Source organism: Pteropus alecto, unplaced genomic scaffold (genome assembly GCF_000325575.1).
Source record: "Pteropus alecto unplaced genomic scaffold, ASM32557v1 scaffold79, whole genome shotgun sequence".
Taxonomy (NCBI): Eukaryota; Metazoa; Chordata; class Mammalia; order Chiroptera; family Pteropodidae; genus Pteropus; species Pteropus alecto.
The window spans coordinates 16,683,200-16,707,620 of record NW_006494612.1 but is presented as its reverse complement, the minus strand read 5'-3'; the positions used below and the strand labels follow the sequence as shown (position 1 = coordinate 16,707,620).

Below are 24,421 nucleotides of genomic sequence, written 5' to 3'. Positions count from 1 at the left end.
TAGATTTTAATATCTGAGATTTGAGAACAGAACCTAAGGAAAGCTTATATATGAGTGAAAAACTGGCTGGGAGGTGGGGGTGGTGGTAACATTGATAGGAAAATGAATGTAATGTTACAGAGGCTGTGGGAAAAAAAGTTAAAGTTAAAGATGTATTCATGTTGTCAAATGCTGCATAGAGGATAAGACATAGAAACTTGGAATTGGATACACAGAGTTCCTGAGGTCAAAAGCAGAGAGACCTGAAGACAGATGGTGTTAACCCTAACAGTAAAGTTGGGATAAGTCATTTGCTAAGATATAACGGGGTAAAGACAGGATGGGGGTGGGGAGGTTAAGGAGTTGCAAAATTTGAGTTACTAAGGCAAAGATAAGGTTTCAATGTGAATACTAAATGAAGCAATAAGGGTTCACCCAAGGATGGAGTCTCAACACCAGGGTGACAGAGCATATAAGGAGTAAGCAAATACTCTGTGGTAATGGCCACCTGTGGGGTTTATGACATGCAGGGCAGCTGTAGCTAGAGCAGTGGTGAGTAAGGGGCACTGAGATACTGGAATTAGGAGAATGCATTGGTTTCCTATTGCTTCTGTAACAAATTACCACAAATTTAGTGGCTCAAAATGAAAAACAAACACAAATTTATGATCTTACATTTCTGTAGACTCTAAGTCTGGCCTGGGTCTCACTGAGCTGAAATCACGGTGCCGGCAGGCAGTTCCTTCTGGAGGCTCTCGGAGAAGATCGGTTTCCTTCTCCAACTCCTAGAAGTAGGCTGCTTTCCTTGGCTCAAGGTCCCTTCCTCCATCTACAAAGCTGGCAACACCAAGCCAAGTCCTCTCATGCAGCCATTTCTCTAGTTCTCTTTTCCGCTGCTCTCTTTCAATTTTAAGGATCCTTGTGTTTAAATTGGGCACACCTTGATAACCCAGGATGCTCTCCTTAAGACCGGTAGATAAGCAACCTTAATTCCATTTACGCCCTTAATTTGCCTTTGCTGTGTAACCTAACAGGTTTTGGGAATTAGGGCATGTACTTTCATTTTTTTTTGCGGGGGGGGGGGCGGGCATTATGCTGACTACCACAGATGAAGAACAGGTGTGTAGGAAGATGAGCAGTTCAGATTCAAAGGAATTTTTGAAATTCAAGTCGTGATCCTGGATGTGAGTGTACTGGGGTAGGTGGTGTTAAGGAATGCAGCACTGGTTAGCTGTTCTGGTTCTGATAAAAACTGGCAAGAATGAGACAATAACAATGCTGTTCAAACCTGAGCATCTGGTGCCTGTCACAAACCCTTGGGAACCGGGTGAAGTCAGGACAATGGACAATATTTATCATGTACTTGAAAACAGAAACAAAAGAGACACTGTGAATTCCCTGGATCTTGACTCTATAATCTCTATATAGATATGGGAAGAACAGAAAAGGCAGTATGTAGCCTTCCTTTCTGTTATCAATTATCTGAACAAACACAAACTTTGAAAATTATCAGGTTTTCAAATTATATCAAGACCAATTCTGCACTGGCCTTACATTTACTTGGTGTGGGTGTGTGTCTCCTTTTCCTCTTACTCCCTTTGAATAATCAATTCTCTTCCCCCCTTCCATCTCTATCATCAGACCATGTGAATGGGGTACATGAGACTGACAGCACAAGGCCCTCAACACTGTCTAAAAGGGAGGATGATATATCCTTGGCATCTAAATGAGGGGGATTCAGAGAGGCAAAAATAGTCTGTTTCTTTAGATTTAAGAAAGGAGCACCCTGATTTATAAACAGGAGAATCTGTTTCCAATGAAAGGCATATCCCTGTATTGAAAACTGATGCATTTGGATATGATAGTTTGATGACATTAAAATCAGGTCCTGTGCCATCTCCCTTGTGTCACCAAATGTCATTCTGATTATAATTTGATTTCGGGGTCAAATGAGCTGAGTCCAATTAGCAATCCTGACACAGTCTCATAGCTGTGTGATGTTAAGCAAGTTACCTGAAATCTTTATGCGTCCGTTTCCTTATCTGTAAAACGAAAAACTATCTCATAATATTCAAAAGATTAAATTACATGATGAACACAGTTTATTTGAGAGCCTGGCACAGAGTAAGTGCTTAACAAATGCTATTATCATTACTAATAATATCAGAATAAGTAACTAGCAATTTGAACAGAGTGGGGTGCTAAAAGAATTATATACCATAAGCAGAAAGGTTTCATTCCAAAAATACGAGTGATATAATATTAATATGATAGATGATTATAAATTGTTTAAAGGAGAAAAACCATATCTGATCACTTTGACATATGCTAAAAAAAAAAGCATTTGATGAAATTAAACAGCCATAATAGTTTTTAAAGGAACGAAATAAAAAATAACGCACTGTTAGACAACTAAGAATAGGAGTGAACTTCCTTAACACAATGAAAAATTTTTAGTTACTCTTTGCTATTCATTAGAAATATGCTTCTGAAAAAGTAATGAAACTCTAAAAGGTGTATATCAAAAGCAATTCCTATGAGAATGTAAACTGAATAACTTCATGTCACTTCCAGGGGCACTAGCTCATTAATTACCTAAATACAGCTTGAATTAAGATACTAGTGTGGCTCCCATCCCAGCTTTATAGAAGGAAGATTCCAGGGTGTGCAGTGAGAGAGACACCCATAGGTACTGCGAGCTCCACCTCAATCCTTTTTTTCCTGTGGTTCTGTGGAAGACAAGTGCCTGAGAGCAATTCCAGCAAAGCTCTCAAGGCTTCTGGGCATAATACCAACCCCTCCACTAAATTACAACAAAGAGGCTAATCTACTGTGATGGAAGGCTAAACCACAAGTATTTAAGGTCATAAAAATAAACTTTGTAGTGGAGATGAAAGCAGAAACACTGCAAACATAAGGGAGACAATTTGGAAACCCCGAGTATGAAGAAGGAATCCCAGCCATTCATTGGAGGTCACCTTTCACAGCACAGCAAGGCAATACCTGTATAGAATGTACTCCAAGTGCTCACTTGTTCATCAATGGTCTCTTTAGAAATTAAACACCAATTTTATTTATTTATTTATTTATTCATTCATTCATTCATTCATTCATTTGATGAGGCAACCCTTGGTTAACCTCACAGATTGCAAGGACCTTGTCAGCTTACAATCCCTTATTTTTTATGTTTTACACCTACAGCACCTGGTCTTCCTACATGATCTCCCATCCAAGTACTAACCAGGCCCGACTCTGCCTAGCTTCTGAGATCAGATGGGACCGGACTTGTTCAGGGAATTAAGCACTATTTTAAACTCTCCTAAAGTATACCTGTATAAACTTAGATGAGTCCTTATATCAGAAACCAAAAGCAAATATTAAAACACTAACCAATATAAATACAAGAATTCCTATCATCATAGTTTATATTCAACTTGGTTTCAGAATCTCTAGTCAAAGCAACGGAAGAGTTTTAAATGCTGAAAAGAAATAAAAATTTGATTACTAGCAGATTACTTGTTTTCTTAAAGAACCAATGTCATAAAAAAATCCAGAAATCATCACATTGTTTAGTAAGGTGGCTTGATATTATAATCTTTTACACTTATGATAGAAATGTATTTGAAAAAGTTCCAGGCACAGTGTTATTGAACTAGAAAATATCTAGGAAGAGATACAGCAAGATAACGGCAAGATATATATAAAGAAAATTTAACAGATTTACTGAAGCACATAAATAGAAGCTTGAATAAAGGGAAGTACATATAATGTTCTTAAATAGGAAATTTAATTTTGTAAATATTTCACTTTCTCTTCAAATTAATGTTTAAATTAAATGCAATTGAAATGATATATTTTTTTTAAATTTAGAGACGAGAAACATGCCAAATTGATAATCAGGTTTATCTAGAAACATAAATACATAAGACTATCCAAAATTATTTTTTAAAGAGAAATGAGGTTAGCAACACTGTATTAATGTTAAAACATATGATTATGGAGGCATAGCAATTAAAGCATTGTGGTGAAATAACTAAAAATCAGAACTGAAGAAATTTAGTGTAAAAAGAAGTGCCTTTATAAACCAGTAGGAAAAGGTTGGCTTTTCCCATAAGTGTCATGTAACTTCATGTTAGAGGGGAAGCTTTGGCACCGGAGAGATTGAACGCAAGTCCTGGTCTACCCCTGGCTCACTGAGTGACCTTGGACAAGTATAGTTACTTATTCAAAGGCATTTTCCAGTGTGTAAAATAGGGATACAAAATGGACTCCCATAGAGTATTATTTTAAAGATTACTGAAGGCGATTTTTTTCAGGTCAAGCGCTCAGCAAAATGTGAACTAAGGGCTCAGGAAACCTTATGGATTATTATTGAATGATGTTGAGTAAATAACTGGCTAACATTTGGAGAAAAATCTAGATCACTCTCAAATAAATGCAGATGGATTCAAGATTTAATGGTTAAAAAATAAAATCACAAATGTCTTTGCAGAAAATATGTAACTTGTATATTTGCTTTAAAAAATGTCTTTTCTATCAGTGATGCACACATCTCAAATTACTGGCCTGACTCTGTCAAGTGTGCGATTAAAATATTCAATATTGTTATTTAGCATTAAGGGGAACATCTGGAATACTGGAATCATAAACTGTTACAGTAATTTTTTTAAAAAAGTGTGTCACAAAGAACCTTCATCTACTGAGCATAGAGAGGGCAGGGACACAGGGGAGAATTAACTCTACTCAATATGAACTCCATGTTTTATCACCTGTTGCCACAAAGGAAAACATCATGGAGTAGGTATTATTTTCCTTCCTTCAAGCACATCACAGGTGACAGTCTTTAACTAAAACGAGAGACATTAAAGCAAAATCTAGAATGCAAGACGCGCAGGGGAGGTGTCTATCACAGACCACTTTACCTCAGAGCCCAGTCCCTCCGTCAGCACTGAGCAGGCCCTCAAATATTTGTGAAATGAAAGAATTCTTCTCACTCTGTATCTGAGGAAACAGATGATTTCAGTTGTTCTGTCAGCCTTTGACTTACATGAGCCATAAAACCAATGAGTATTTTGAATGTAACTACATATATGAGCAAGCTAAGTAGTTAAGCCAAGAAATTTTTTTTTTTTAAGGGTCGATGGAAAGTTTATTAAAGAAGGGGAAAAACAAAGCCTAGAGAAAGCAAAGACAAAAACCTAAGACAAGGAAAAAATGCCCAAGAGAGAAAGTTTAACCTTATCATCATTCAAATTAAAGCTCAGGGAAAATGCAACTCCATGTATAATCAACTTTCTCTTCCTTATTAAGAAACAGCAATGTTCTTAGGGCAGTGCAGAAGACACTAAATTTTTATTTAACATTTGCCTACTTTTCTCTGAGATGATTCCAGGGAAGCAAAATGATGTATGAAGGCTTCACTCAGGATTTGGTACCAGAGAGCTGGGCCAGAATCCCTGCATCACGGTGGTCCGTAGTGGGACCTTCCTGAGTCACTCAGCTTCTAAGATTCTTCATTTGTAAAATAGGCTATACCACTTCAGTAGACCATGATGAGTAGTAAATTAAATAATAAAATAAAGCATCCAGCCCATAGGAGACACTCATACAAAAATGGTTCTTGCTATTCTTCCTCAGACTTGATGTTGTTTCTCCTCTTCTTCCTACCCTCTTTCCTAGTCTCAAAGCTCATTCAAAATGGCCTTTTTCATTTTATAAATGGATAGAGGACTTAATTGGGTAAATTTAAATATTAGAAAAAATACAGAAAATATAAAAACCAATTCCATGTGAATCAAAACAATATATGGTCATTGAAAAATACAACTAAACAAAAGAAGAAAATAAGAATCACCATATTACCCCTACTCAGAGAAAACCAATGTTTTGCATTCTGGTGAATGCACTTCCAGCAGCAATTCATCCCCCTATTTAAATGTATGTTGGTGAGTTATTTTTTAAACAAAAAATGAAATCATATTGCTAGCCTGCTTGTCTACTGTAACATTTTTTGAAAATTTCTCGTCGTTTTTCTACATCATTTAGAAATGGCACATAGCATTTCATTTTATGTCATTTCCGTTATTTTTATTTTCCCACTATTTTAAACAATACAACGATAACCACTGTAGTTAAATCTTCTAATATGCTCATGATCATTTTCTTAGGGTGAATTTCTGCAAACAGAATTGTTGGGGCAAAGGGTATACAAAAGGTAAGGCTCTTGATAACAATGGCCAAAGTGCCCTCCAAAAAATTTGACATTATTCTCCCACCATTAGTGTATTAGAGTGTTTTTTTATGCACCTTCCTCAATTCACTTCTAATTTGATTTTTCAAAATCACTTAAGCTGAAAAACCACTGACCATCTAATCTGTTGTCCTTCCCTCAGCCCAAATCACATTTGGTCATTTTTTTTACAGTAGATTTCTCATAATACAACTGGGATTTAACCTGACAGATTAATTAGGAAACAAGATTTACATTATGTAGATGACTATAATTATAATGGGACTGAACTGTGAGCTCCAACTCATAGTATAACAGGTTTTTGAAGACACAGCTGCTTGGTTCAGTGACTGTACTTTTTGTTCCAACAATGACAACAATCAATTACAATATACTTTGTTAATGAGAGTGCTGGAGTTTTGAGGGAAAAGGGGAGAAGTGTCCCTTAACTGAAAGCCAGGGTCATCGTAAGCAGATTACCAGGGGCTAGAGGTGGAAGAGACGGGGAGATATTCGTCACAGAGTTCAAACTTCCTGTTATAAGATGAATAAGTTCTGAGGATCTAATGCACAGCATGGTGAACATATTTAATTATACTGTAATATATACACTTCAAAGTTGCTAGGAGTGTAGCTCTTAGATGTTCTTACCACATACACACAAAAAATCGTAATCATGTGACCTGATGAAGGTGTTAGCTAAAGCTATGGTGATAATCACTTTGTAATAAACACACACAGACACACACATGCACATGTGTGTGCATCAAATCAACATACTGTAAACCTTAAACTTACACAATGTTGTGTCAATTATATCTCAATAAAGCTGGAAAAAAGAATTATGATGTCTTTTTATATTCGTGCTTATAACCGTGTTTACCATTGGCTATGTATTTTTAATTTTACGTTAAATTAATTGCAATGCTCACCAATTCTTTTATAAAATGACTTTCTTTCTTGAAGACTGGATTTTGACATGTCTCAGAAAGGAACATCTCTTTCTCAGTAACTTTGTTTCAGGAAAGGTATTCCACTAAAGGTATATTTCCTGGGACCCTGTATGTCTGAGAATGTTCTGATGTCTGAGCATAAAAAACAACTTTCACTTCACAGCTCTAAAAAATATTTAATTCCTCTGGGTTCACTGCTGTAGAGAAATCTGTGCCAGATTCTCTTCTTTGCTCCTTTGTAGGTAAAGATTGTTTTTTCACCATTTATCCATGACTTGTAAACATTTGTCACAGTTTATCTAAGTGCTGAGTTTTCCCCCTTAATTCTGTCTACATATGGTGAGTTCTTTTGATTTCTAAAGTCAGGTATGAGTTTCAGCTCAAGAAATCATTCTTTATTATGTTTGATTACTCCTTCCATTTCTACTGTTCTGACCTCTTCACCAAGAAAACCTTTGATTCTTAGACTCTTCATTTCAGCCTCCCATATCCGTCATCTTCTCTCTTATCACTTGTAGTCCTTCCGCAAAATTCTTGTACATTTTGGTGGGCTCACTATGTCCTGTTCACCACTTAGTTTTCATGGTATGACTACATTTACACATTATTCTGACTTCCTTGATGGCCCCAAGAAGCAAAAACCTAATTATTTCCATCCTAATAATTTCAATTTACTTTATACCCAAGTCCCTCAAGTCTTTATATTCTGTTTGATTTAACAATGTATTAATTAGATTTTTGATAATCTCTTTCTATATGAAAGTCCATTTTAATACTTATTTTGTCACTTGAGCTCTAAAGTACAAGGATCATTATTTTTTAATAGAAGAACAAGACTATTATACATTTCTGGCTTGACCCACTTTTATATTTGAGAATTTATTTATCTAAATAAAATGACTTTGTTTTTCTGAACTTGCTATGCGAAACAAAGAAAAATGACAGGAAATTCCAATATTGTGACTTATAATAAACATATATTTGATCACTAAGATGACTAAAATATATTTCTCATATATAGTTAGACTTTGTCCACAATTTCTGATTCACATCTCCCCAAACCCTGGGAATTTCCTATGTTGAAAATGATAAAAAGTGTCTTTTGTTATGTTAATGAAGTGAATTTTGGAAAGCACCTAAGGATGGCAGCTGGTGGCCAATGAAACCAACCAGGTGATTTAGAGGGTTGGAATTTTCAGTCCCAACTCCTGACCTCCAGGGAGGAGAGAGGGGCTGGAGGTTGAATTAACCCCGCAATGGCCAATGATTTAATCAATCATGACTATGTAATGAAGCTTCCATAAACCCCAAGAGGGTGGGGTTCAGAGAACTTCCAGGTTAGTGAACACATGAAGATGCAGGGAGAGTGGTGGCCTGGAGAGGGCACGGAAGCTCTGCCTACCTTGCCCTATGCACCTCTTCCAAATGGCTGTTCCTTTTACAGCAAACCGGTGATCTAGTAAGTAACACTTTTCTCTGAGTTCCATGAGCCAGTCTAGCAAATTAATCAAACCCAAGGAGTGGGGTATAGGAACCTCTGATTTAAAGTCAGTTGGTCATGAATTCTTAAAATGGCACCATTTTGTTACAATAAGGCAATTCTTGTGACTACATCTTTCTACGCCATCTTTATCGGTATCTTAACTGTTGTGTCCTTCTAAGTGTCAAGAAACAGCAACGAATTATTACCCAAGGCTTACATGAGGCACAGATCAATCTAATTTAACAAGTAAAAATTATTTTGTCAAAGTATGCTTCTTTAGATCAGGTAGGTAATGTTATAGATGTGAAAACAGATTGCTACAGAAAGTATTTTTCTTTATATTGATTATAGAACTTTACATTTGTCTAACATTATTCTTGCAAAGTCTTTGGGTTTACTCTATTATTCAGTTTTCTATATTTCCTGATTAAAGTTAAAACTTACTATAAAATGTGTAACATGCAAAAAACCAAACTCCCTTGCAATTTCTATACCCATAGAATACAATTATCAATATACTGTTATAGATCCTTCTAGTTTTTTTCTACAAATTTATTATCATCTGTTATCCATTAATGTTTAGACTCTCTGTGTGTTGCCTGATGACTTCTTTTACACTTATAGATTTACCTCATACCTGTAGTAATTTCTAGGCTTTTCATCTGAAATCTAATCTAGATTTCTCTAACCTAATCCACTTGGCATCTCAAAAACATTTCTTAGCACAAATTTATCATGTTCTTTCCTCTTTCCTGAGTTTTCGAGTTTGAAAATTCTTGACTGTTCTTTTTCTCTCTCACACACTATACATAAGTCACCAAATACTGCTATTTCTAAGAGCAAACTCTCTCCTCGGGATGCCTTAGCTCATCTGCCCCCATCTCCAACCTGCCCCCACTTCCACCCACTGTCCTTAGATTTGTCATCTTAAAACAAAGAGTTAATAGAGTTCCCCCAATGACTACAGGATCAAGTCCAGACCCTTATTGCAGCAGACAAGATCCTCCCATTTCAGTGACTTCTCCCCAGACTAGAGCCACTGAAAGCAGTGAGCTGGAACTGGGATTACCCTTCACTTGGAGTCTCAGGCTCCACCTAGTGGTACAGAAGAACATCCTGGAATAGGAATCTATGGGAAATGCATGTGAGCCCTATGATATGTGGCAAACCTGCCAAGATGGGTTTGTCAGCTAGAGCGAGATGTGAAAAGAAACAAAGGAACCCTGGAATCCAAAGGCCCATCTAGTAGTTTTATCTAAGCACTGGGTTCTCCGAAGAACATGCCCCAAGTCTTCAATCATTTGTCATCATTGCCATTCTCAACAGAAATTGAAAAGCTATAATAGCGTCTCTTTACTTATTGCTACCAAATAAAATCACAGGATAATTCTGACCCAATATTATACTAACATGTATACATATGTATATATATGTATGTATGTATGTATGTCCAAGTCACAACAACCTATAAATAGGGAAGCAGATAAATAAATCCATGATGACAGTGCAGAAGGGAACTCTAAGCTGGACAGGATCAGTGAAGGGCTTCCTGGAAGAAATGATGACTGAGCTGATTGTGTGAAGTCAAGAATTAGGTAAAGAGCAGAGTGAAAGGTACTGTTTCAGACCCAAAGCATTAGACGTGCAACAGAAGGCACTACATTAAAAAGCAATCTTAATGCCGCATCCACAGTTAGCAGCACCGCTAAAAAGAAACCTCAACGAACAGGACTATCAGCCTCCTTCAGAGAAACCCTACAGAGCTAAACGTCTCCACTTTAAAATACTTCTTAAGCAACAACATTTAAAGTAAGGAAAAGGACAATATTTTAAATTGCACAACTATAAAAACCACCCATTTTCAAATGTCTAATGTGTATAAATCATGTAAAAGAAGATGTGAAATGCAATTTTTCCTTAATCCTCTTCCTCTTTTTGGAAATAAGGGATAATACTCAACACTTTAAATTTTAAGAGGAAGTTTATTAATCACACGAGTGTCTTTCAATAGGTTGGCAGTTATTTTATTTTTATAAAATACTGAACGGCTTGATATTAAAAGCATACATTAAGCTATGCACTATATGATCTAATCACATTAGCCCATGGGAATGCTAGAAACCACGCCCTTTCTGCTACGGATACCTCATCTACCTCTGCTGGAGCAATGTCAGCAAAACAGAACTTATTACCATCCCAGTGGCAGCCCATTTTATCTTTTATGAGCACCGTTAGAAAATTATATTAAACATGGAGACATAATCTGTTTCTTGGTAACTTTGGCATTAACCGAGTTTGCGGCCCTCTGGAACAAGTCTCTGCTACAAGATGATGTTTCATATACTGAAATTGCAGCGTGTTCTCGGAGACCCCTCAGTCTTCTCTTTCTCAGCCTAGCAATCTTGCGTATACTCTAACTTGTATGCCAAATCAGGTTCTCCTGGTTCCCTTTCTTTGCAGTCTCTTTCGAACATACTCGAACACGTGACAGGAGCGATAGGTGTGAGATGGATGATTCAAGTAAAGCAGGATTATCACTTTCATCATGCTAGATAGGCCACTTTTGCTGATACAGTTTCAGATGCAATGGCTATTCTCAAAAACTATAGAATATACTCATTTTAAGATCTCCTTAACTAAAATGCTATATCATTTTTCTTTTTAACTGACAGATGCTAGGCCACATCTCCACCTATTTTCAATTGCCTAGCTGATGCCAAAAGGTGTAGGCATTTCTATCAACAGTTTTATGGATATGTCTATATACATTAAGAAAAATATTTCCCACAAAGGGAGAGTGATCATTCATTTGATAAGTATTTATTAGCATACACTATCTGCTAGACACTGTGTTAGAAGCTGGGAACCCAAAGTTGAATGAGACACACCAATATTATTTTCATTTTCATCCCTTTAAACAAGATTATGTATATAAAGCATGAGCCATTGACACATAGTAGCTTCTCAATAAACTTACTATTATTATGCTCATTTACAAATTACAGCCTTAAAAATTACTACAGATTTTTAAAATAAAAATTCTGCAATATTGCCAATACTCACCAATATTATAATATCTCTTTAGTTCTGTACATCTGATCTCCTTTAACTGATTATTTTTTCTCTTTTTTTTCTCATCAGTAATATATTCCTCTTCCACAGCATTGTTGCACTTGTCTTGTTCTAAAATGACCGTATTAACATCTTCTTTTCCAGCATGAGTCTTTGTAGCTATAGCTGAGGCTGCCTCTACATTTTGTTTGGCTTGTTTTTTCTTTTTCAATCTAGGAATGAGAAGGAAAAAAGAGAAAAACATTGGAGAAATGATTTGCTAGGAGGACTTACATTAATTTCATGCTGTTGGACTTTAAGAAACAAACTGATGTAGAAAACTTTTTATGTTACTGTTAATTACATTTTCATGTTACATTTTTCTTTCCTAATTACTTAAAAATTCTTATATAGAGACCTGTGGCCTTTCCTCAATTTTATATTTTCAATATTAATGTCTCAGAAGATTAATAAGAAGTGCTCTAGACCTGAGTTAAAGTTAGATTGTTCTATAGGCCACTAATGTTGAATATTTTTTTCAAGATATAGTTACCTAAATATATTACTATGTTCGGAGTGTTACAATTTTTTAAGTGTTTCTGGTGTTCAATGGTATCTTTGGACTAATGGGCAAGCACATTTTAAAAAAGAAATCCTTTACAATTGTTTCACGTGCTGGGTATAAAGATTTAGAAAGGAACGAACTGTTTTAGGTCTAATTAATTCTTTTCCTTTATACATGTGACAGTAGAACTGAAGAAAGACCTGCGTTTTCTGAGAGAGAAAATGCCATAATGACAATTTATGATTACTAATAGCTAATGCATTAGTTAACATATTTTGTTTTCAATTCTATACGAGTCAAAGATGTATAAAAAATGAAGCTTATCATAATTCACTGAAATTCAATAACTCAAAATATTTTCCAATTGAGATATCACTCTAATTAAATGATCTGTCACTCTGTATTTACTAGTCTTGAAGAATGTTTAACCCTGCCAGAATGTAGAGAACAAAGGTCTTGGCCTCTACTATAAGTGGCAGTCTGCTCATAAGTAAATATTTATTAATTAGAACCCTTTTTCCCTTTCTATCTAGGCACAGTCAGCTTTCTCTTACACATGTCTATTTCTTTTGCTCTCTTGAGCATCTATGCAATTTGATGTTGGACACAGAAAAAGAAATGTTTGAGGAGAAAAATAACTGTAGGATAATTTAGGAACTGAGGTTTGATTTTATGGGGCCTTCCTCTGTGATGTTGGACAAGTCAATTTAACAGTCTAGAGAGGCCTTTTGTTGAGGCTTAGCTATCTAACAGGGTCTTTTATTAAGATCAATTAAGACAGTATGTGTCAACATATAACACAAACAAACAGAAATAATAAAATATCCCCTAATACAATCATATAATGACACGAGAACTAAGCATAGTAAGATATGTTAACACATTCAGCTTTTGAGATAAAGGTCCCATTTTCTGACAAAATATTTCAACTAGGCTGTTACTCATTGAACTGAACAGCCAAATTCTCAGACTTTCATTGGCTAATAAATGAGATATGGCCTAGAAGAAGGGATAGCTAAAAAAAAAAATTATAGATGAATATACTCATCCTTTAATTTAGCTATCATTTTATGTTTACTTGTTAAACAAAATAAACAAAACAACAAATCAAGGAAAATTGGAGACTCATAAAATAGAATTATATTCAGTAAACACATTTTCTATCCTCAAATTTTAAACTTTTTTTTTTTGGTAAAAGAGTAGGTGGCTCTTTGCAGAGTTGAGTCAGATAATGCTCCTCATAAAATAGTTTCTGTCTCGATCAAGATTACTGTATGTGGCTAAAATTAATATGCAGTAACCTAGATATCACAAAGAGATCAGTCCTCTGCTTAGAAAGATCTATGCAAAGAGCTGATCTGTGTATCCAAAAAGAGGTGCTGATCTTGTTCTGATATATTGGCTTATCAAAAACACACTTGAGATGAACCTTACTGCCCACTTCCAAAAATTATTTCTTCTAAGGAGGAAAGAAAAGAGACAAAAAAAAAAAAAATGAGTTCTTTGCAACCTGAGATATGTTACTTCTTAACCTGAATTTCTGTACTTTAAATTGATTTGAATGTCCTCATTTTACTGTCCCCACGATAATTAAACTCACTCAGATCTAGGGCACATGTTTTGATGAACAGCAGCACTGTTTGGGGACATCTCATTAGGGGTTGGTTTTCACACATGGAAATAACAAAATGGGATACATTGTTTTATTCACTTTCCCCCTTTTCCACACAGACCAGTATTGTCAATGCATATAGCCATACATACTTATCTCTAAAAAAAATAAAAATGCTAGAAAATAGCAATACTAAACTTGTTTAACAGAAATCAGAGTACAATTTAATACTTCACTAATTTTACAATCAGCTACATATTTTGTTTTGACTGGAGAACTCATGAGAATTTGCTTCTCTAAAGGTTATCAGCATGACTGGAACATTCTGATCCTGTAAGTGGACGTCCGAGGTGAGTTCTAGAAGCCTGCTGTAAAATCCTTCCTTCAAAGCATGGACATACATTTTTAACACCTTTAAGAGAGAATGACTGCCCGTCTGGTGAATGTGGTGTATAGTTTATGCTCTTCAAACATCTATTTTACGGGCTTTTATCTTTTAGGCCTTCTCTTTTGTTCTTCAAGTTCAACATCTAACATGGTAAGATATTCTCACAAGTGGGTTTTATTATCACTACATTAGTAAGTCAAAAACAAAAGTTTATAAAGAAATAAACTCCTTATTTCAGGCAAGCTTTTTTAATGACTCAAAATGTACACTCATTTTTATTGTGGACTAAAAAACTACTTGGTATATCATCTTAAACAGATGAATGACTGAAAATAATGAGACATATTTTACATTTGATTGTTGTAAATACAAATGAAAAAACTCACCTTTATTTTGTTATGCTACATTTGTCTTTCTTTTAAAAAGGTCGCAATTACATAAAACAAATGTTTATTATTCAATCTCCTCTCACTATTGTAAACAAAACCCTGTCAGTTCTACTTCCTAAATATCTTCCTCTCAAATTCACTTTCTCTTCTTGAGCTTTGCTCCTGTCGAATCATTTCAGGCTTTCATCACCTCTCTATGGACGATTTTTTACAATATAATTTATTATTCTTTGTTTTTATTATAAACATAATACATGTTTCAAACTTAGAAATGTTTGAAAATGTAGAAGAGTAAAAAGAATAAAATAAATCAAATAAAATGCTAAGACTAACTAAAATGCTAATCACTCTTTGGGGGAGTTAATGTAAAAGCCAAAAGATAGAGAAATTAGACTTCAGACCTTCCCCAAGGGCAGAAAGATGAGGAAGTAATGGATCATCAAGATTCTGAGCTTCTTAATTGTACCTTCCAGTAAAAGAATATTAAAAGGCTTATTCTAGAATATCTTGGCTTTTTTACATTCAAATTATGTGTACTTTTAAGACACATGCACACTTCATTTTTTTTCCCTACTAGTATCCCAACCCAGAGTTGGCTGACTGAAGAAATAAGTAAGTTGATACTGCTAAATAAAGAATTTTTAGTAGCTGAATGAACTACTTTCCTCTGAAGCTTTTTCCTTTACCAAAGGAAGTTCAGGGTACCAGTAGCAATCAAAGCCAAGGCCTTGAGCCAGTTCCTTTCTTTGTCTCTGCAGAGGTCTCTGTTGCTTGCTGACATCCCGTGGAACACAACACAAAAAAGGCACCAAATAATGAGAGGCATTCATTAGCAAAGAGTGAAAACTTCAGGAGGGTAGGGATTTGTCTAGGTTTTGTTACATGCTGTACTCCTAAAGCCTATGCATGGTACATATTAGGCACTCGATAAATATTTCCTGAATGAACGGTAAATGAGCCTATGCTCTAATTTGGTTGAGATCTGCTCTCCTACCAGTGCTCTCCTTCAAAAATGCCATTTCACAGCTTTCTCTGATTAGCAGCATGTTCTCAAAAATAAACTTCCATCTCTCTCTTTATTTACTTGATTTAAAAAGAAAATATATTAGCCACATGTAATTTAAAATATATTAACCTATAGACTTCTTTAATTAATATTAAATTAGTAGTTCTATATGATTCTTTCATTAATTCCACAATTTGAGGTCCATGTGTTTTTGTAAAAAGTGCCATAAATATAAATATCTATCACAGCATTGTCCAATCTGGTAGCCACCAACCAGTGACCTACGGTTATTAAATTTAACTAACATTAAATAAAAATGTAAAACTCCATTCTTCAATTGCAAGAGCTACACATTTCAAGAGCTCAACAGACTCATGTCCTGGTGAGTACTTTATTGGACAACATACACATAGAGCACTTCTACTGTCACAGAATAGATTGTACACTACTGACCTAGAGTTACTGATTCAACAGTTAGCCCTCCTGGCAAGAGACTACAGAGGAAGGTGAAGATAGAAGTCATTTAATATTTAAAACATATTGAGTATATGCATAGATTATGTCTATAAGGGTACACAAAAGTTGTTTCCAGCAAAATAAAATTAGTAGCTGTGAGGAAAGAGAGTAAGAAAAATTACTTTTCATTTTGTTCTTTCTTGTATCTTTTGGATTATATACCATGCCTTATAGTAAAATATAATTTTTTTTTAAGTATTTTGTTTTTGAAGTCTCTTTCCTACTATAATAATTTAACACTTAAATATTGTCAAATTTTAAAAATTGAGTTTTACTTTTTAAAAAAGATTATTATAAAAAGTTTGGAAGAACTTTCTTCTAAACAGCAACAACTATTATGTTGGCTAAGGAATGAGGAGCTATGCTATGTATTTGACAATATTATCTTATCCTCACAAAAACCCAACAAGGTAGGCAACCTTATCTCCATGTTATAGAAAAAAATGAAAAGGAAGGCTGAGAAAAATTACGGCCATTTCCTAAAGTCACAGGGCATAATTAAGTTGTGGAGCAGGAATTCACAATACAAGGTTTGACCCAATGGCAGTCGGGCCTACCAGGACCTCTCCTAAAAGTGTCCTACGGCATATATGCTTATCTTGACTTTAAAATAAAATCCACTGGATTTCAGAAATTCTATGAACTTCTTAGGGGAGGACAACCTGGCAATCGAGTGGGCTCCAATGGAGAGAGTACACTCACAGGAAGGAAAGATTTAGGTTCTGGGAGTGGCTGTCTGTGTATCAGCTGTGACCCTTTTTGGAAATAAGATAAACTCTCCAGGACTTCTAGGGTAAACAAAAGCAAAAGGCTGGCATGATTTCCAAGGTCCTATCTGGCACTAACAGGCTAAGATTAGGAAATGTGCAAAAGCTTAAAAAAAATCTTTTAAATCAAAACTGAACCTTCCCAAGAGTCTGCACTTCCCTCACGTCTGATTACATTTTCCACTGAAGAGCTCCCAGCCCTGGAGAGGCCAAGATGGGACAGCATTCATATACAAAGGATGTTAAGATTAAAAAAAAAAAAAAAAAAAGGCAAAAAAAGCACTGCCCTATGGTTTTGAGCTAATAGCTCCACGAAGGTAGAAAATGTCAAAATTGACCAACCATAAGGGCAATATGGTCTTTTGTTTAGTTTTTTGTTTAATTTCCTTAAGCATACCCACCCCCCCTTGGTGTCTCATTTCATCCAGGTACAGGTGAAGAGGGGAGGAGATTTGATCTGTGGAACTCCAGAGAACATATTAATGAATGAGAGGAAATCAGAGGAATAAACTTTAGTCCAGTATAACTTTCTAACAGAGCAATCCAATAATGGAATTGTCTACTTCAGAGAGCAGTGAACTGTACATCACTAGACGTATTTGAGCAGGTCAGATCAAAGTTCTGATCCCCAAAACTCCATGTAATAGCCTTGCATATTTTTTATTGAAATATAATTGGCATATGACATTCTATTAGTTTCAGATGTACAATAGGATTGATATTTCTATATGTTGTGAAATGACCACAATAAGTCTAGTTAACATTCATCACCACATAGTTACACATTTCTTGTGATGAGAACTTTTAAGATATACTTTCTTAGTAACTTTCAAACATACAATGCAGTATTATTAACTAGAGTCTCCATGTTATCCATTACATCCCCATGATTTATTTATTTCAAGATTCCACTAAAGTGGAATTTTGTACCTTTTGACCATCTTCACTCATTTTACCCACCCTCAATACAGTCTTCTTTAATACAAATCTTTCTCCGTAAAATTGCCTCTGTAGGGTGTTAAAAACAAGATAACAGACCTCAAATAGAGTCATCTATGCTAAGCCCCACGTCACCAAACCGAGACTAAATATTTAACTTAATTATAGCTTCTACTCTCCTGGAAGTGACTACTTAACCCAGTCTATCAGGAATCCCCTGATCAACTCTAGTTAGGTAAACTGCCCAGTAGACCCCTGCCATACCCTAAAAAAAATAACCTTTCCATAACCAATCTGCTCTTTTGCCTAGTATAACTTGCCTGTTCCTGCTCCCTTCTACCTGTACAAGTCTTTCATTTTGTTCAGTTTCTTGGAGCTCCTTTCTATCTACTAGATGAGATGCTGCCCAATTCATGAATCACTGAAAAAAGCCAGAAAGATCTTTCAAATGTACTCAGTTAAATTTTGTTTAAAAAGATAAGAGTGCTGACATAAAAGATGTAGATGTAATATTATTTCATGAAAGAAGTTAGAGAACAGTATTTTAGTATGTCCCTACATTTGTGGCATAAAACAAAAAATAAAGCAGAACCCTCCAAGACTAACGACTATTCCATTTAGATATATATGTGCATGTTTAGATATATAGTTATAGAAAAATGGTTGGTTGGCCAATAGGGGAGAAGAGAGAAGAGAGGCAATTGTACATTTATATAATTCGGTACTGTTGAATTTTTTTGTATAGCAAGCATATATTACTTTAGTCATCATAATGCCAAAAAATTTGTAAAAGTTAAATATCTGCAGCTATGGCAACATTTCTGTAAAACTCAGTGTTTGTTCTTTCTCCTGAGTCTAGCTATCACAGTGAATTCATGCACTGTAGCTCTACTCTCTTCCTTATGGAACAGAGCTGGCTTGTCACCCTCAGGAGACCTTTTCTTGGTTCTTATTTTTGGCTGCTCTACTCCTCATTGTACTGTTCTGACCTTTAGAATCTAGGCTGTTTTTTCCTGGTTGCCTAAACCTGACTCCTGCCATTTCCAGAATGAGGCAAAGGGGGTACATATACTCTTGGGAAGAGCTTGGCCTTAGGGCCAGAATCATCTGCATTTGAATCTTCATTGTTCCTTCTTAGGAATGCATCCTTGGGCCTCAGGTTCCTTAGTCCTTGAAGGCAAATAATGTTTTTTTGGTGACGATTAAACTAAATAGCACACAGGAAGCTTACTTTTACTATTAAAGACAATCTGTGTCTAGTTCACAGTAAGAGTGCAATAAACAGAAGTGACTACTTTGTTGTGCTGTAGCTGTTGTGTTACTTGGGGGTTTCTCAGGATCCAAGTAAATAAGATAACACAGAAAACAGTATAACACTACAAAGAAGGTATTCGATAAATTCTATATAATTACGTTCACGTTTTCTCAATAAAATATTAGTTATATTTAATTCTGCTATGAATTTAGTCAGCAGTACAAAGCTATTTATTATTTATAAGAGAACATCACTTCTGGTATTCCATTTCATTTTGTGATTTCATAAATAGAAGGTCAGTTTTCAGTTTCCACTGCAAATTCCCAGTTGTGACATGTCAAATAAAATCAAACTTAAAGCCAGAGGGGGGCGGAAATAGTTTTTAAAAAATTAATTGATGAAAATTCTTTCTTGGAATTATGATCAAATAAAACAAAAAAATTTAGGAGGAATTACTGAAAAATCTGTAGATGTACTTGACTCTAGTGTTACCCTTTGATACGTGCATTCTTTTTTCCACTTTGTCTCATTTTGATCATGAGATTTTCCCCCCAATAGAATTAGTCAGTTAAAATGGAAATACTCTGGTTCCAAAGAACCAATGAAGTTAGAATAAGAGATCCTTTGGCTTTGAGTTCAATAACTAGTGATATATCCATACAGGAGAATACAGGTACACATAAGGGAAATACCTTCAACCTCGACAAACAACTGCCTTCTAAAAAAGACTAGTAAATAGAATGCCCATCAGAGACAAACCATAAAAATTCCCCTTTTAAAGGATTTCTTTTGCTATTAAAACAGTAATGGGGTCAGCAGATCTTAGGTAACTGTGCTTATCAAAGGGCAGGTGTCAGGAATAGAGGCAAACTGTCACACTTTTAGAGGAGCCTAGGGGTGGGTTCGTAAGGGACAGTTCAGAGAACCTGGAATGCTACCCCCACTACCAGGATGACAACGGCACTGCCACAAAACCGATGCATACTGTGGAGAATGTTTGCCTTGTGTCTATGGCACAAGACAGGCTTTTGTGGCATATACAGATTGCTCGTGTGGGAGTCTGAGTCCCTTTCCTAAAAGTCAGAATGCTGAGTCACAGCCTGAAAAGTCTATATGGCACAGACAATGGTAATATATATCTCAGCTATAAACTGAGGAAGGGAACAGAAATGGCGACTTTCTCCAGATGATAAGAAAATTGTGTTGTGCTAAGAAGAATCAGCCAAGTCTTATAAATATGGCATTTAAGTATTAGGAATTTTACTGTTTATCGACCAAGAATAAGCTGATAAACAAAGCAACACAGAAGTTAATCAAAATATGGAAATAGAAATGTTAAGAAGTATAAAGTATTTGAAAGTTTTTTTCTCTTTTGCTTTACTATAGTAGTCCATTTGTGGTTTATTAACTCAATATAGTTAAACCAACTAGCTGTATTAGTTCCCTAGGGCTGCTGTTACAAATTACCACAAATTTGGTGGCTTAAAACAGCACATTTATTCTCTTAGTTGGAAAGTCAGAAGCCTGAAATCAGGTACAGGGATACAATACTCGCTCGGGCTCTTTTCTTGCCTTTTCCAGCCTATAGAACTGCATTCCTTGCGGTCCCTTCCTCCATCTTGAAAGCCAGCAGCATAGTATCTGTCTTCAATGTCATACTGACTTCTCTGTAGTCAAATCTCCTATCTTCATGTGGCCACTGAGATTGCATTAGAAGCTCATCCAGAAAATCCAAGAAAATCTCAAAATCCTTAACTCAATAATGTTTTCAAGGTCTCTTTTGCCAGCCATATAAGGTAAGATTCACAGGTCCAGGAATTAGGACCTGGATATCTTTGGAGCCCATTACTCAGTCTACTGAGCTGGGTAAATTAGCTTTTGTGTTATAAGCAACTATAAACTGAGCATCATATCACTGTAGGATCTTAGTTTTCCATGTCCAAATCATTACTCTGTTTACACAATGCATTGTCTATGTTATTTAAAAAAGTTCACTGCTGGCAGTGACTAGCAGTAAGCACATATTTCTAAAGAAAAATAAAGAAGTTTATTCAGGACTATCCTGAAATCTCAAGGTGCAATGAAAGTATTACAGATATTAAGCTTTGGTTTTATGTTGGGTGACTCCAAAACCACTTATTGGAGGTGGGGATACTGGAAGGAAATTTTTAACAAGATTTCTAAAAGGTTAAAACTCATTTTTATATCTGATTACTTTATTCTTCCCTTAAATCCACTATTCACTGTTTATGATCACTTATACAGCCGAGGAAGTTTTCCAAATATTTTTTTTTTCTTTTCTTAGAGCTCCTTAGTGAACTCAGAATTTTTTTTTTTTAATATTTTTTACTCAAAATGAATCACATGTTCAGACTCCCCAATGACAGAAAATAGTTTTAGGATACATTTCAATGACTTTAACATTCAATGACAACTAACATTAACATGGAAATATATTTCAGGGACACAATTCTTCTGGAGAAATGAAGAAATTTTGATTTCTTGAAGCCATTTCAGCAAACTAAAGCATAGCTACCTTAAAATTTTTCAAGCAGAAATACAATGATTCCAGGGATCTTTTTCCCTCAGATTTTAACCTTATTCCCTGTTAACTGCTTAATCTATAGCAGAATGAAAGAAAATAAATGCTAAAAAAATAAAATAAAATCCTGAAAAGCATCAGTTTAATAGATAAATTAATGCTTTCCTGAAAGCCTAGTAAAACATAACAATTACGATCAGTATAAATGGCCTGTTGACAAAAATTAAGAGTGGCATAAAATTAGAATATGCTCTAACTCAACTTATCTCCCTCCTTCAAACTTTTAAAATATATTCTAATAATTTGTAACTGCTTCTGAACAATATTAGGCATATACATATACTCACCCTTTTATGATATGTTATTTCAATGTCATAAACTAAAAGTGGCCTCATAACTCGTCCTGTCATTACAGGTACTTTCAGAAAGAATAATTGAATATTAGGTAAAAAATATTTTGGCAGATGCCCACAATTTACTTGGTTTATATCCAATATATCCATTCAATTTCTTAGAGGTATTTTTCCAATTGATATATATTAGCCATATCATTGGAGGAGTGACATTGCTCAAAAACAGGATTCAGGGGTAGGGGACTAGTAATACCCACTCTGAAATTTTTCCCTTCTAAAATTAGTATAGCATTCTGGGGTAATTCATTCATGTGTAAGGGAAAACCAAAAATAGATTTCTGAAGAAAAATCCTGGCCTTGCTTTCATATTATCTCAAGGCCTATTTCTAGTGTGATGATCATCTAACCACATGGCAACCTTGGTCAGGCTCTTCAAAAAACCTCATCAGTGGTCAACAAGAGTAAACTAGTATACTCCTAATCAACCAAAAAGAACACCTGTGGTATAATAAAAAATATATATTTGTCTCTCCCTGGTTCCTAGCACAGAATTTCTAGAACACCTGGAATATCCTAAGTTATAAGAAGGTCTTTTGTATGATGAAGAGATACTCCTGGTGTGTATGGGAGGGGGAGAGTGCAGGGTAGAAGGGTCCCAGATAACTTGGGGCTAGAATCTGGTCACCAGAAACAGCAAACCTTGACTAGAAGCTTAGAACTTTCAGCCCCACTCCCAGACCACCAAAGGGGAGAGGAGCTGGAGGTTGAGTTCAATGATCAATCACCAATGATTTAATCAGTCATACCGACACAATGAAACCTCCATAAAAACCACTGTGTGACAAGGCTCAGAGATGGTGCACTCATTGAACTACAGGAGGCTGGAATGCCTGGAGAGGTAATGGAAGCTCTGTACACTCCCACTCCTAGACTTTGTTCTATGTATTTCTTCTATTGGGCTGTTCCTGAGTTATAGCCTTTATAATGAATGGGTATACCTAAGTAAAGTGTTTTCCTGAATCCTGCAAGTCATTCTATTGAATTTGAACCTGAGAAGGGAATTGTGGGAACTTCCAAGTTTGTATCCAAGTCAGACAGCAATATGGGTTGACTGGGGGTCTGGAACTTAATGACTAGCATCTGAAGTGAGGGCAGTTCTGAGTGATTGAGCCTGTTAAGCCTGTGGAGTCAGACACTAATTTGAGGCAGTTAGTGTCAGAACTGAATTGAATGGCTGGAAATCCATTTGGTTTAGGAGACTCAGAGAACATCGGATTCTAGACTTTACCAGAAGACCAATCTTGAGTACAGCAGAGATGGAACTGAGACTGATAAAGACTTTTACAAAAAGCATGCAGGCTATCCTTTTTCTCTGATCAGATATGGATGACTGAATGCCTACTGGAATGTTCTGCTTAGCCCATGAGCACTTTTTAAAGATCCAAATAAATGAATGATAAACATTTAAATGAAGATATTTCACATAAAAATATGGACTTTAGGTTCACCTTGAAGAATTAGAAGACATAGTAGCACTTATCTAGAACCTTTCATGACAAAGCAGGATGGAGATGAGCAAAAACGAGTTCCCTCCTCTGTGCGGTCCACTTATCAGGCTCTAAGGAACCCTTCCCTACAATGGCCCAGCACCTGCGGCTGGCAGTTACAACTTATCACCTACTCATTTACATCACCGCTTTGGTCCCTAAGGTCAATGTTTGCATTTTTTGTTCCACACAGCATAGTTTTATTCTTGGATCAGTTCAGATGATCAGAAAGCTGCAGTCTCGGACCATATTGCGTTGGTCAACTGCAGAATGTCTTTTACTGAGTCACACACTGGCATCATGCCCTATATTTTTACCTGCAGTCACTGCAATAAATTGCTGTTATTGATGTTAAGGACATCACCACATTTTTTAGTGTTCCTTTTACAAAAGACGTTAACTCCTATAAAATTTTAGAGTTAAGAGCTAGGAAGGGCTTTGTCACTGGAAAAACTGACATGTGCTCTACTCATGAATAGGGAGAACTATGGCGAGGTGTCCTTTTTATCACCGACCGTGAAGTCATTCTGAGTGAACCACACAGCTAATAGCATGCAGTTTGGTGGCCTACTTTTCATCCCAATTTATATGTTCCCCGGTCCAGACTTTCAATTTTTAATTAGCATTTTACAATTTTTATACTTTCGATTTTTAATTAGCATTTTATGATTTTTTATAAGGGCAACAAAGAGATATATTAACATATGGATAGCTGCAGCCTCCTTCCTGTGTGATCTAAGGGAAATTCTCGGGGTTGGATTTTCAGCTTTTTTTGCTTTCCCTCCATCTGGGCTCATTAACACAAAAGTGCGAAATGAATTAGGGGGAGAAGTAGAAAAGGATATAA

General features: G+C 35.7%; 1 protein-coding gene across 1 annotated transcript in view; it reads right to left on the bottom strand.

Moving 5' to 3' along the window:
* NCOA7 (nuclear receptor coactivator 7) overlaps positions 1-24,421 on the bottom strand; it is a 125,851-nt gene that overhangs the window by 59,457 nt on the left and 41,973 nt on the right. The window contains exon 3 of the mRNA XM_006926146.3: positions 11,708-11,928. Within this exon, the coding sequence (XP_006926208.1) occupies positions 11,708-11,928 (221 nt within the window). The remainder of the gene's footprint in view (positions 1-11,707; positions 11,929-24,421) is intronic.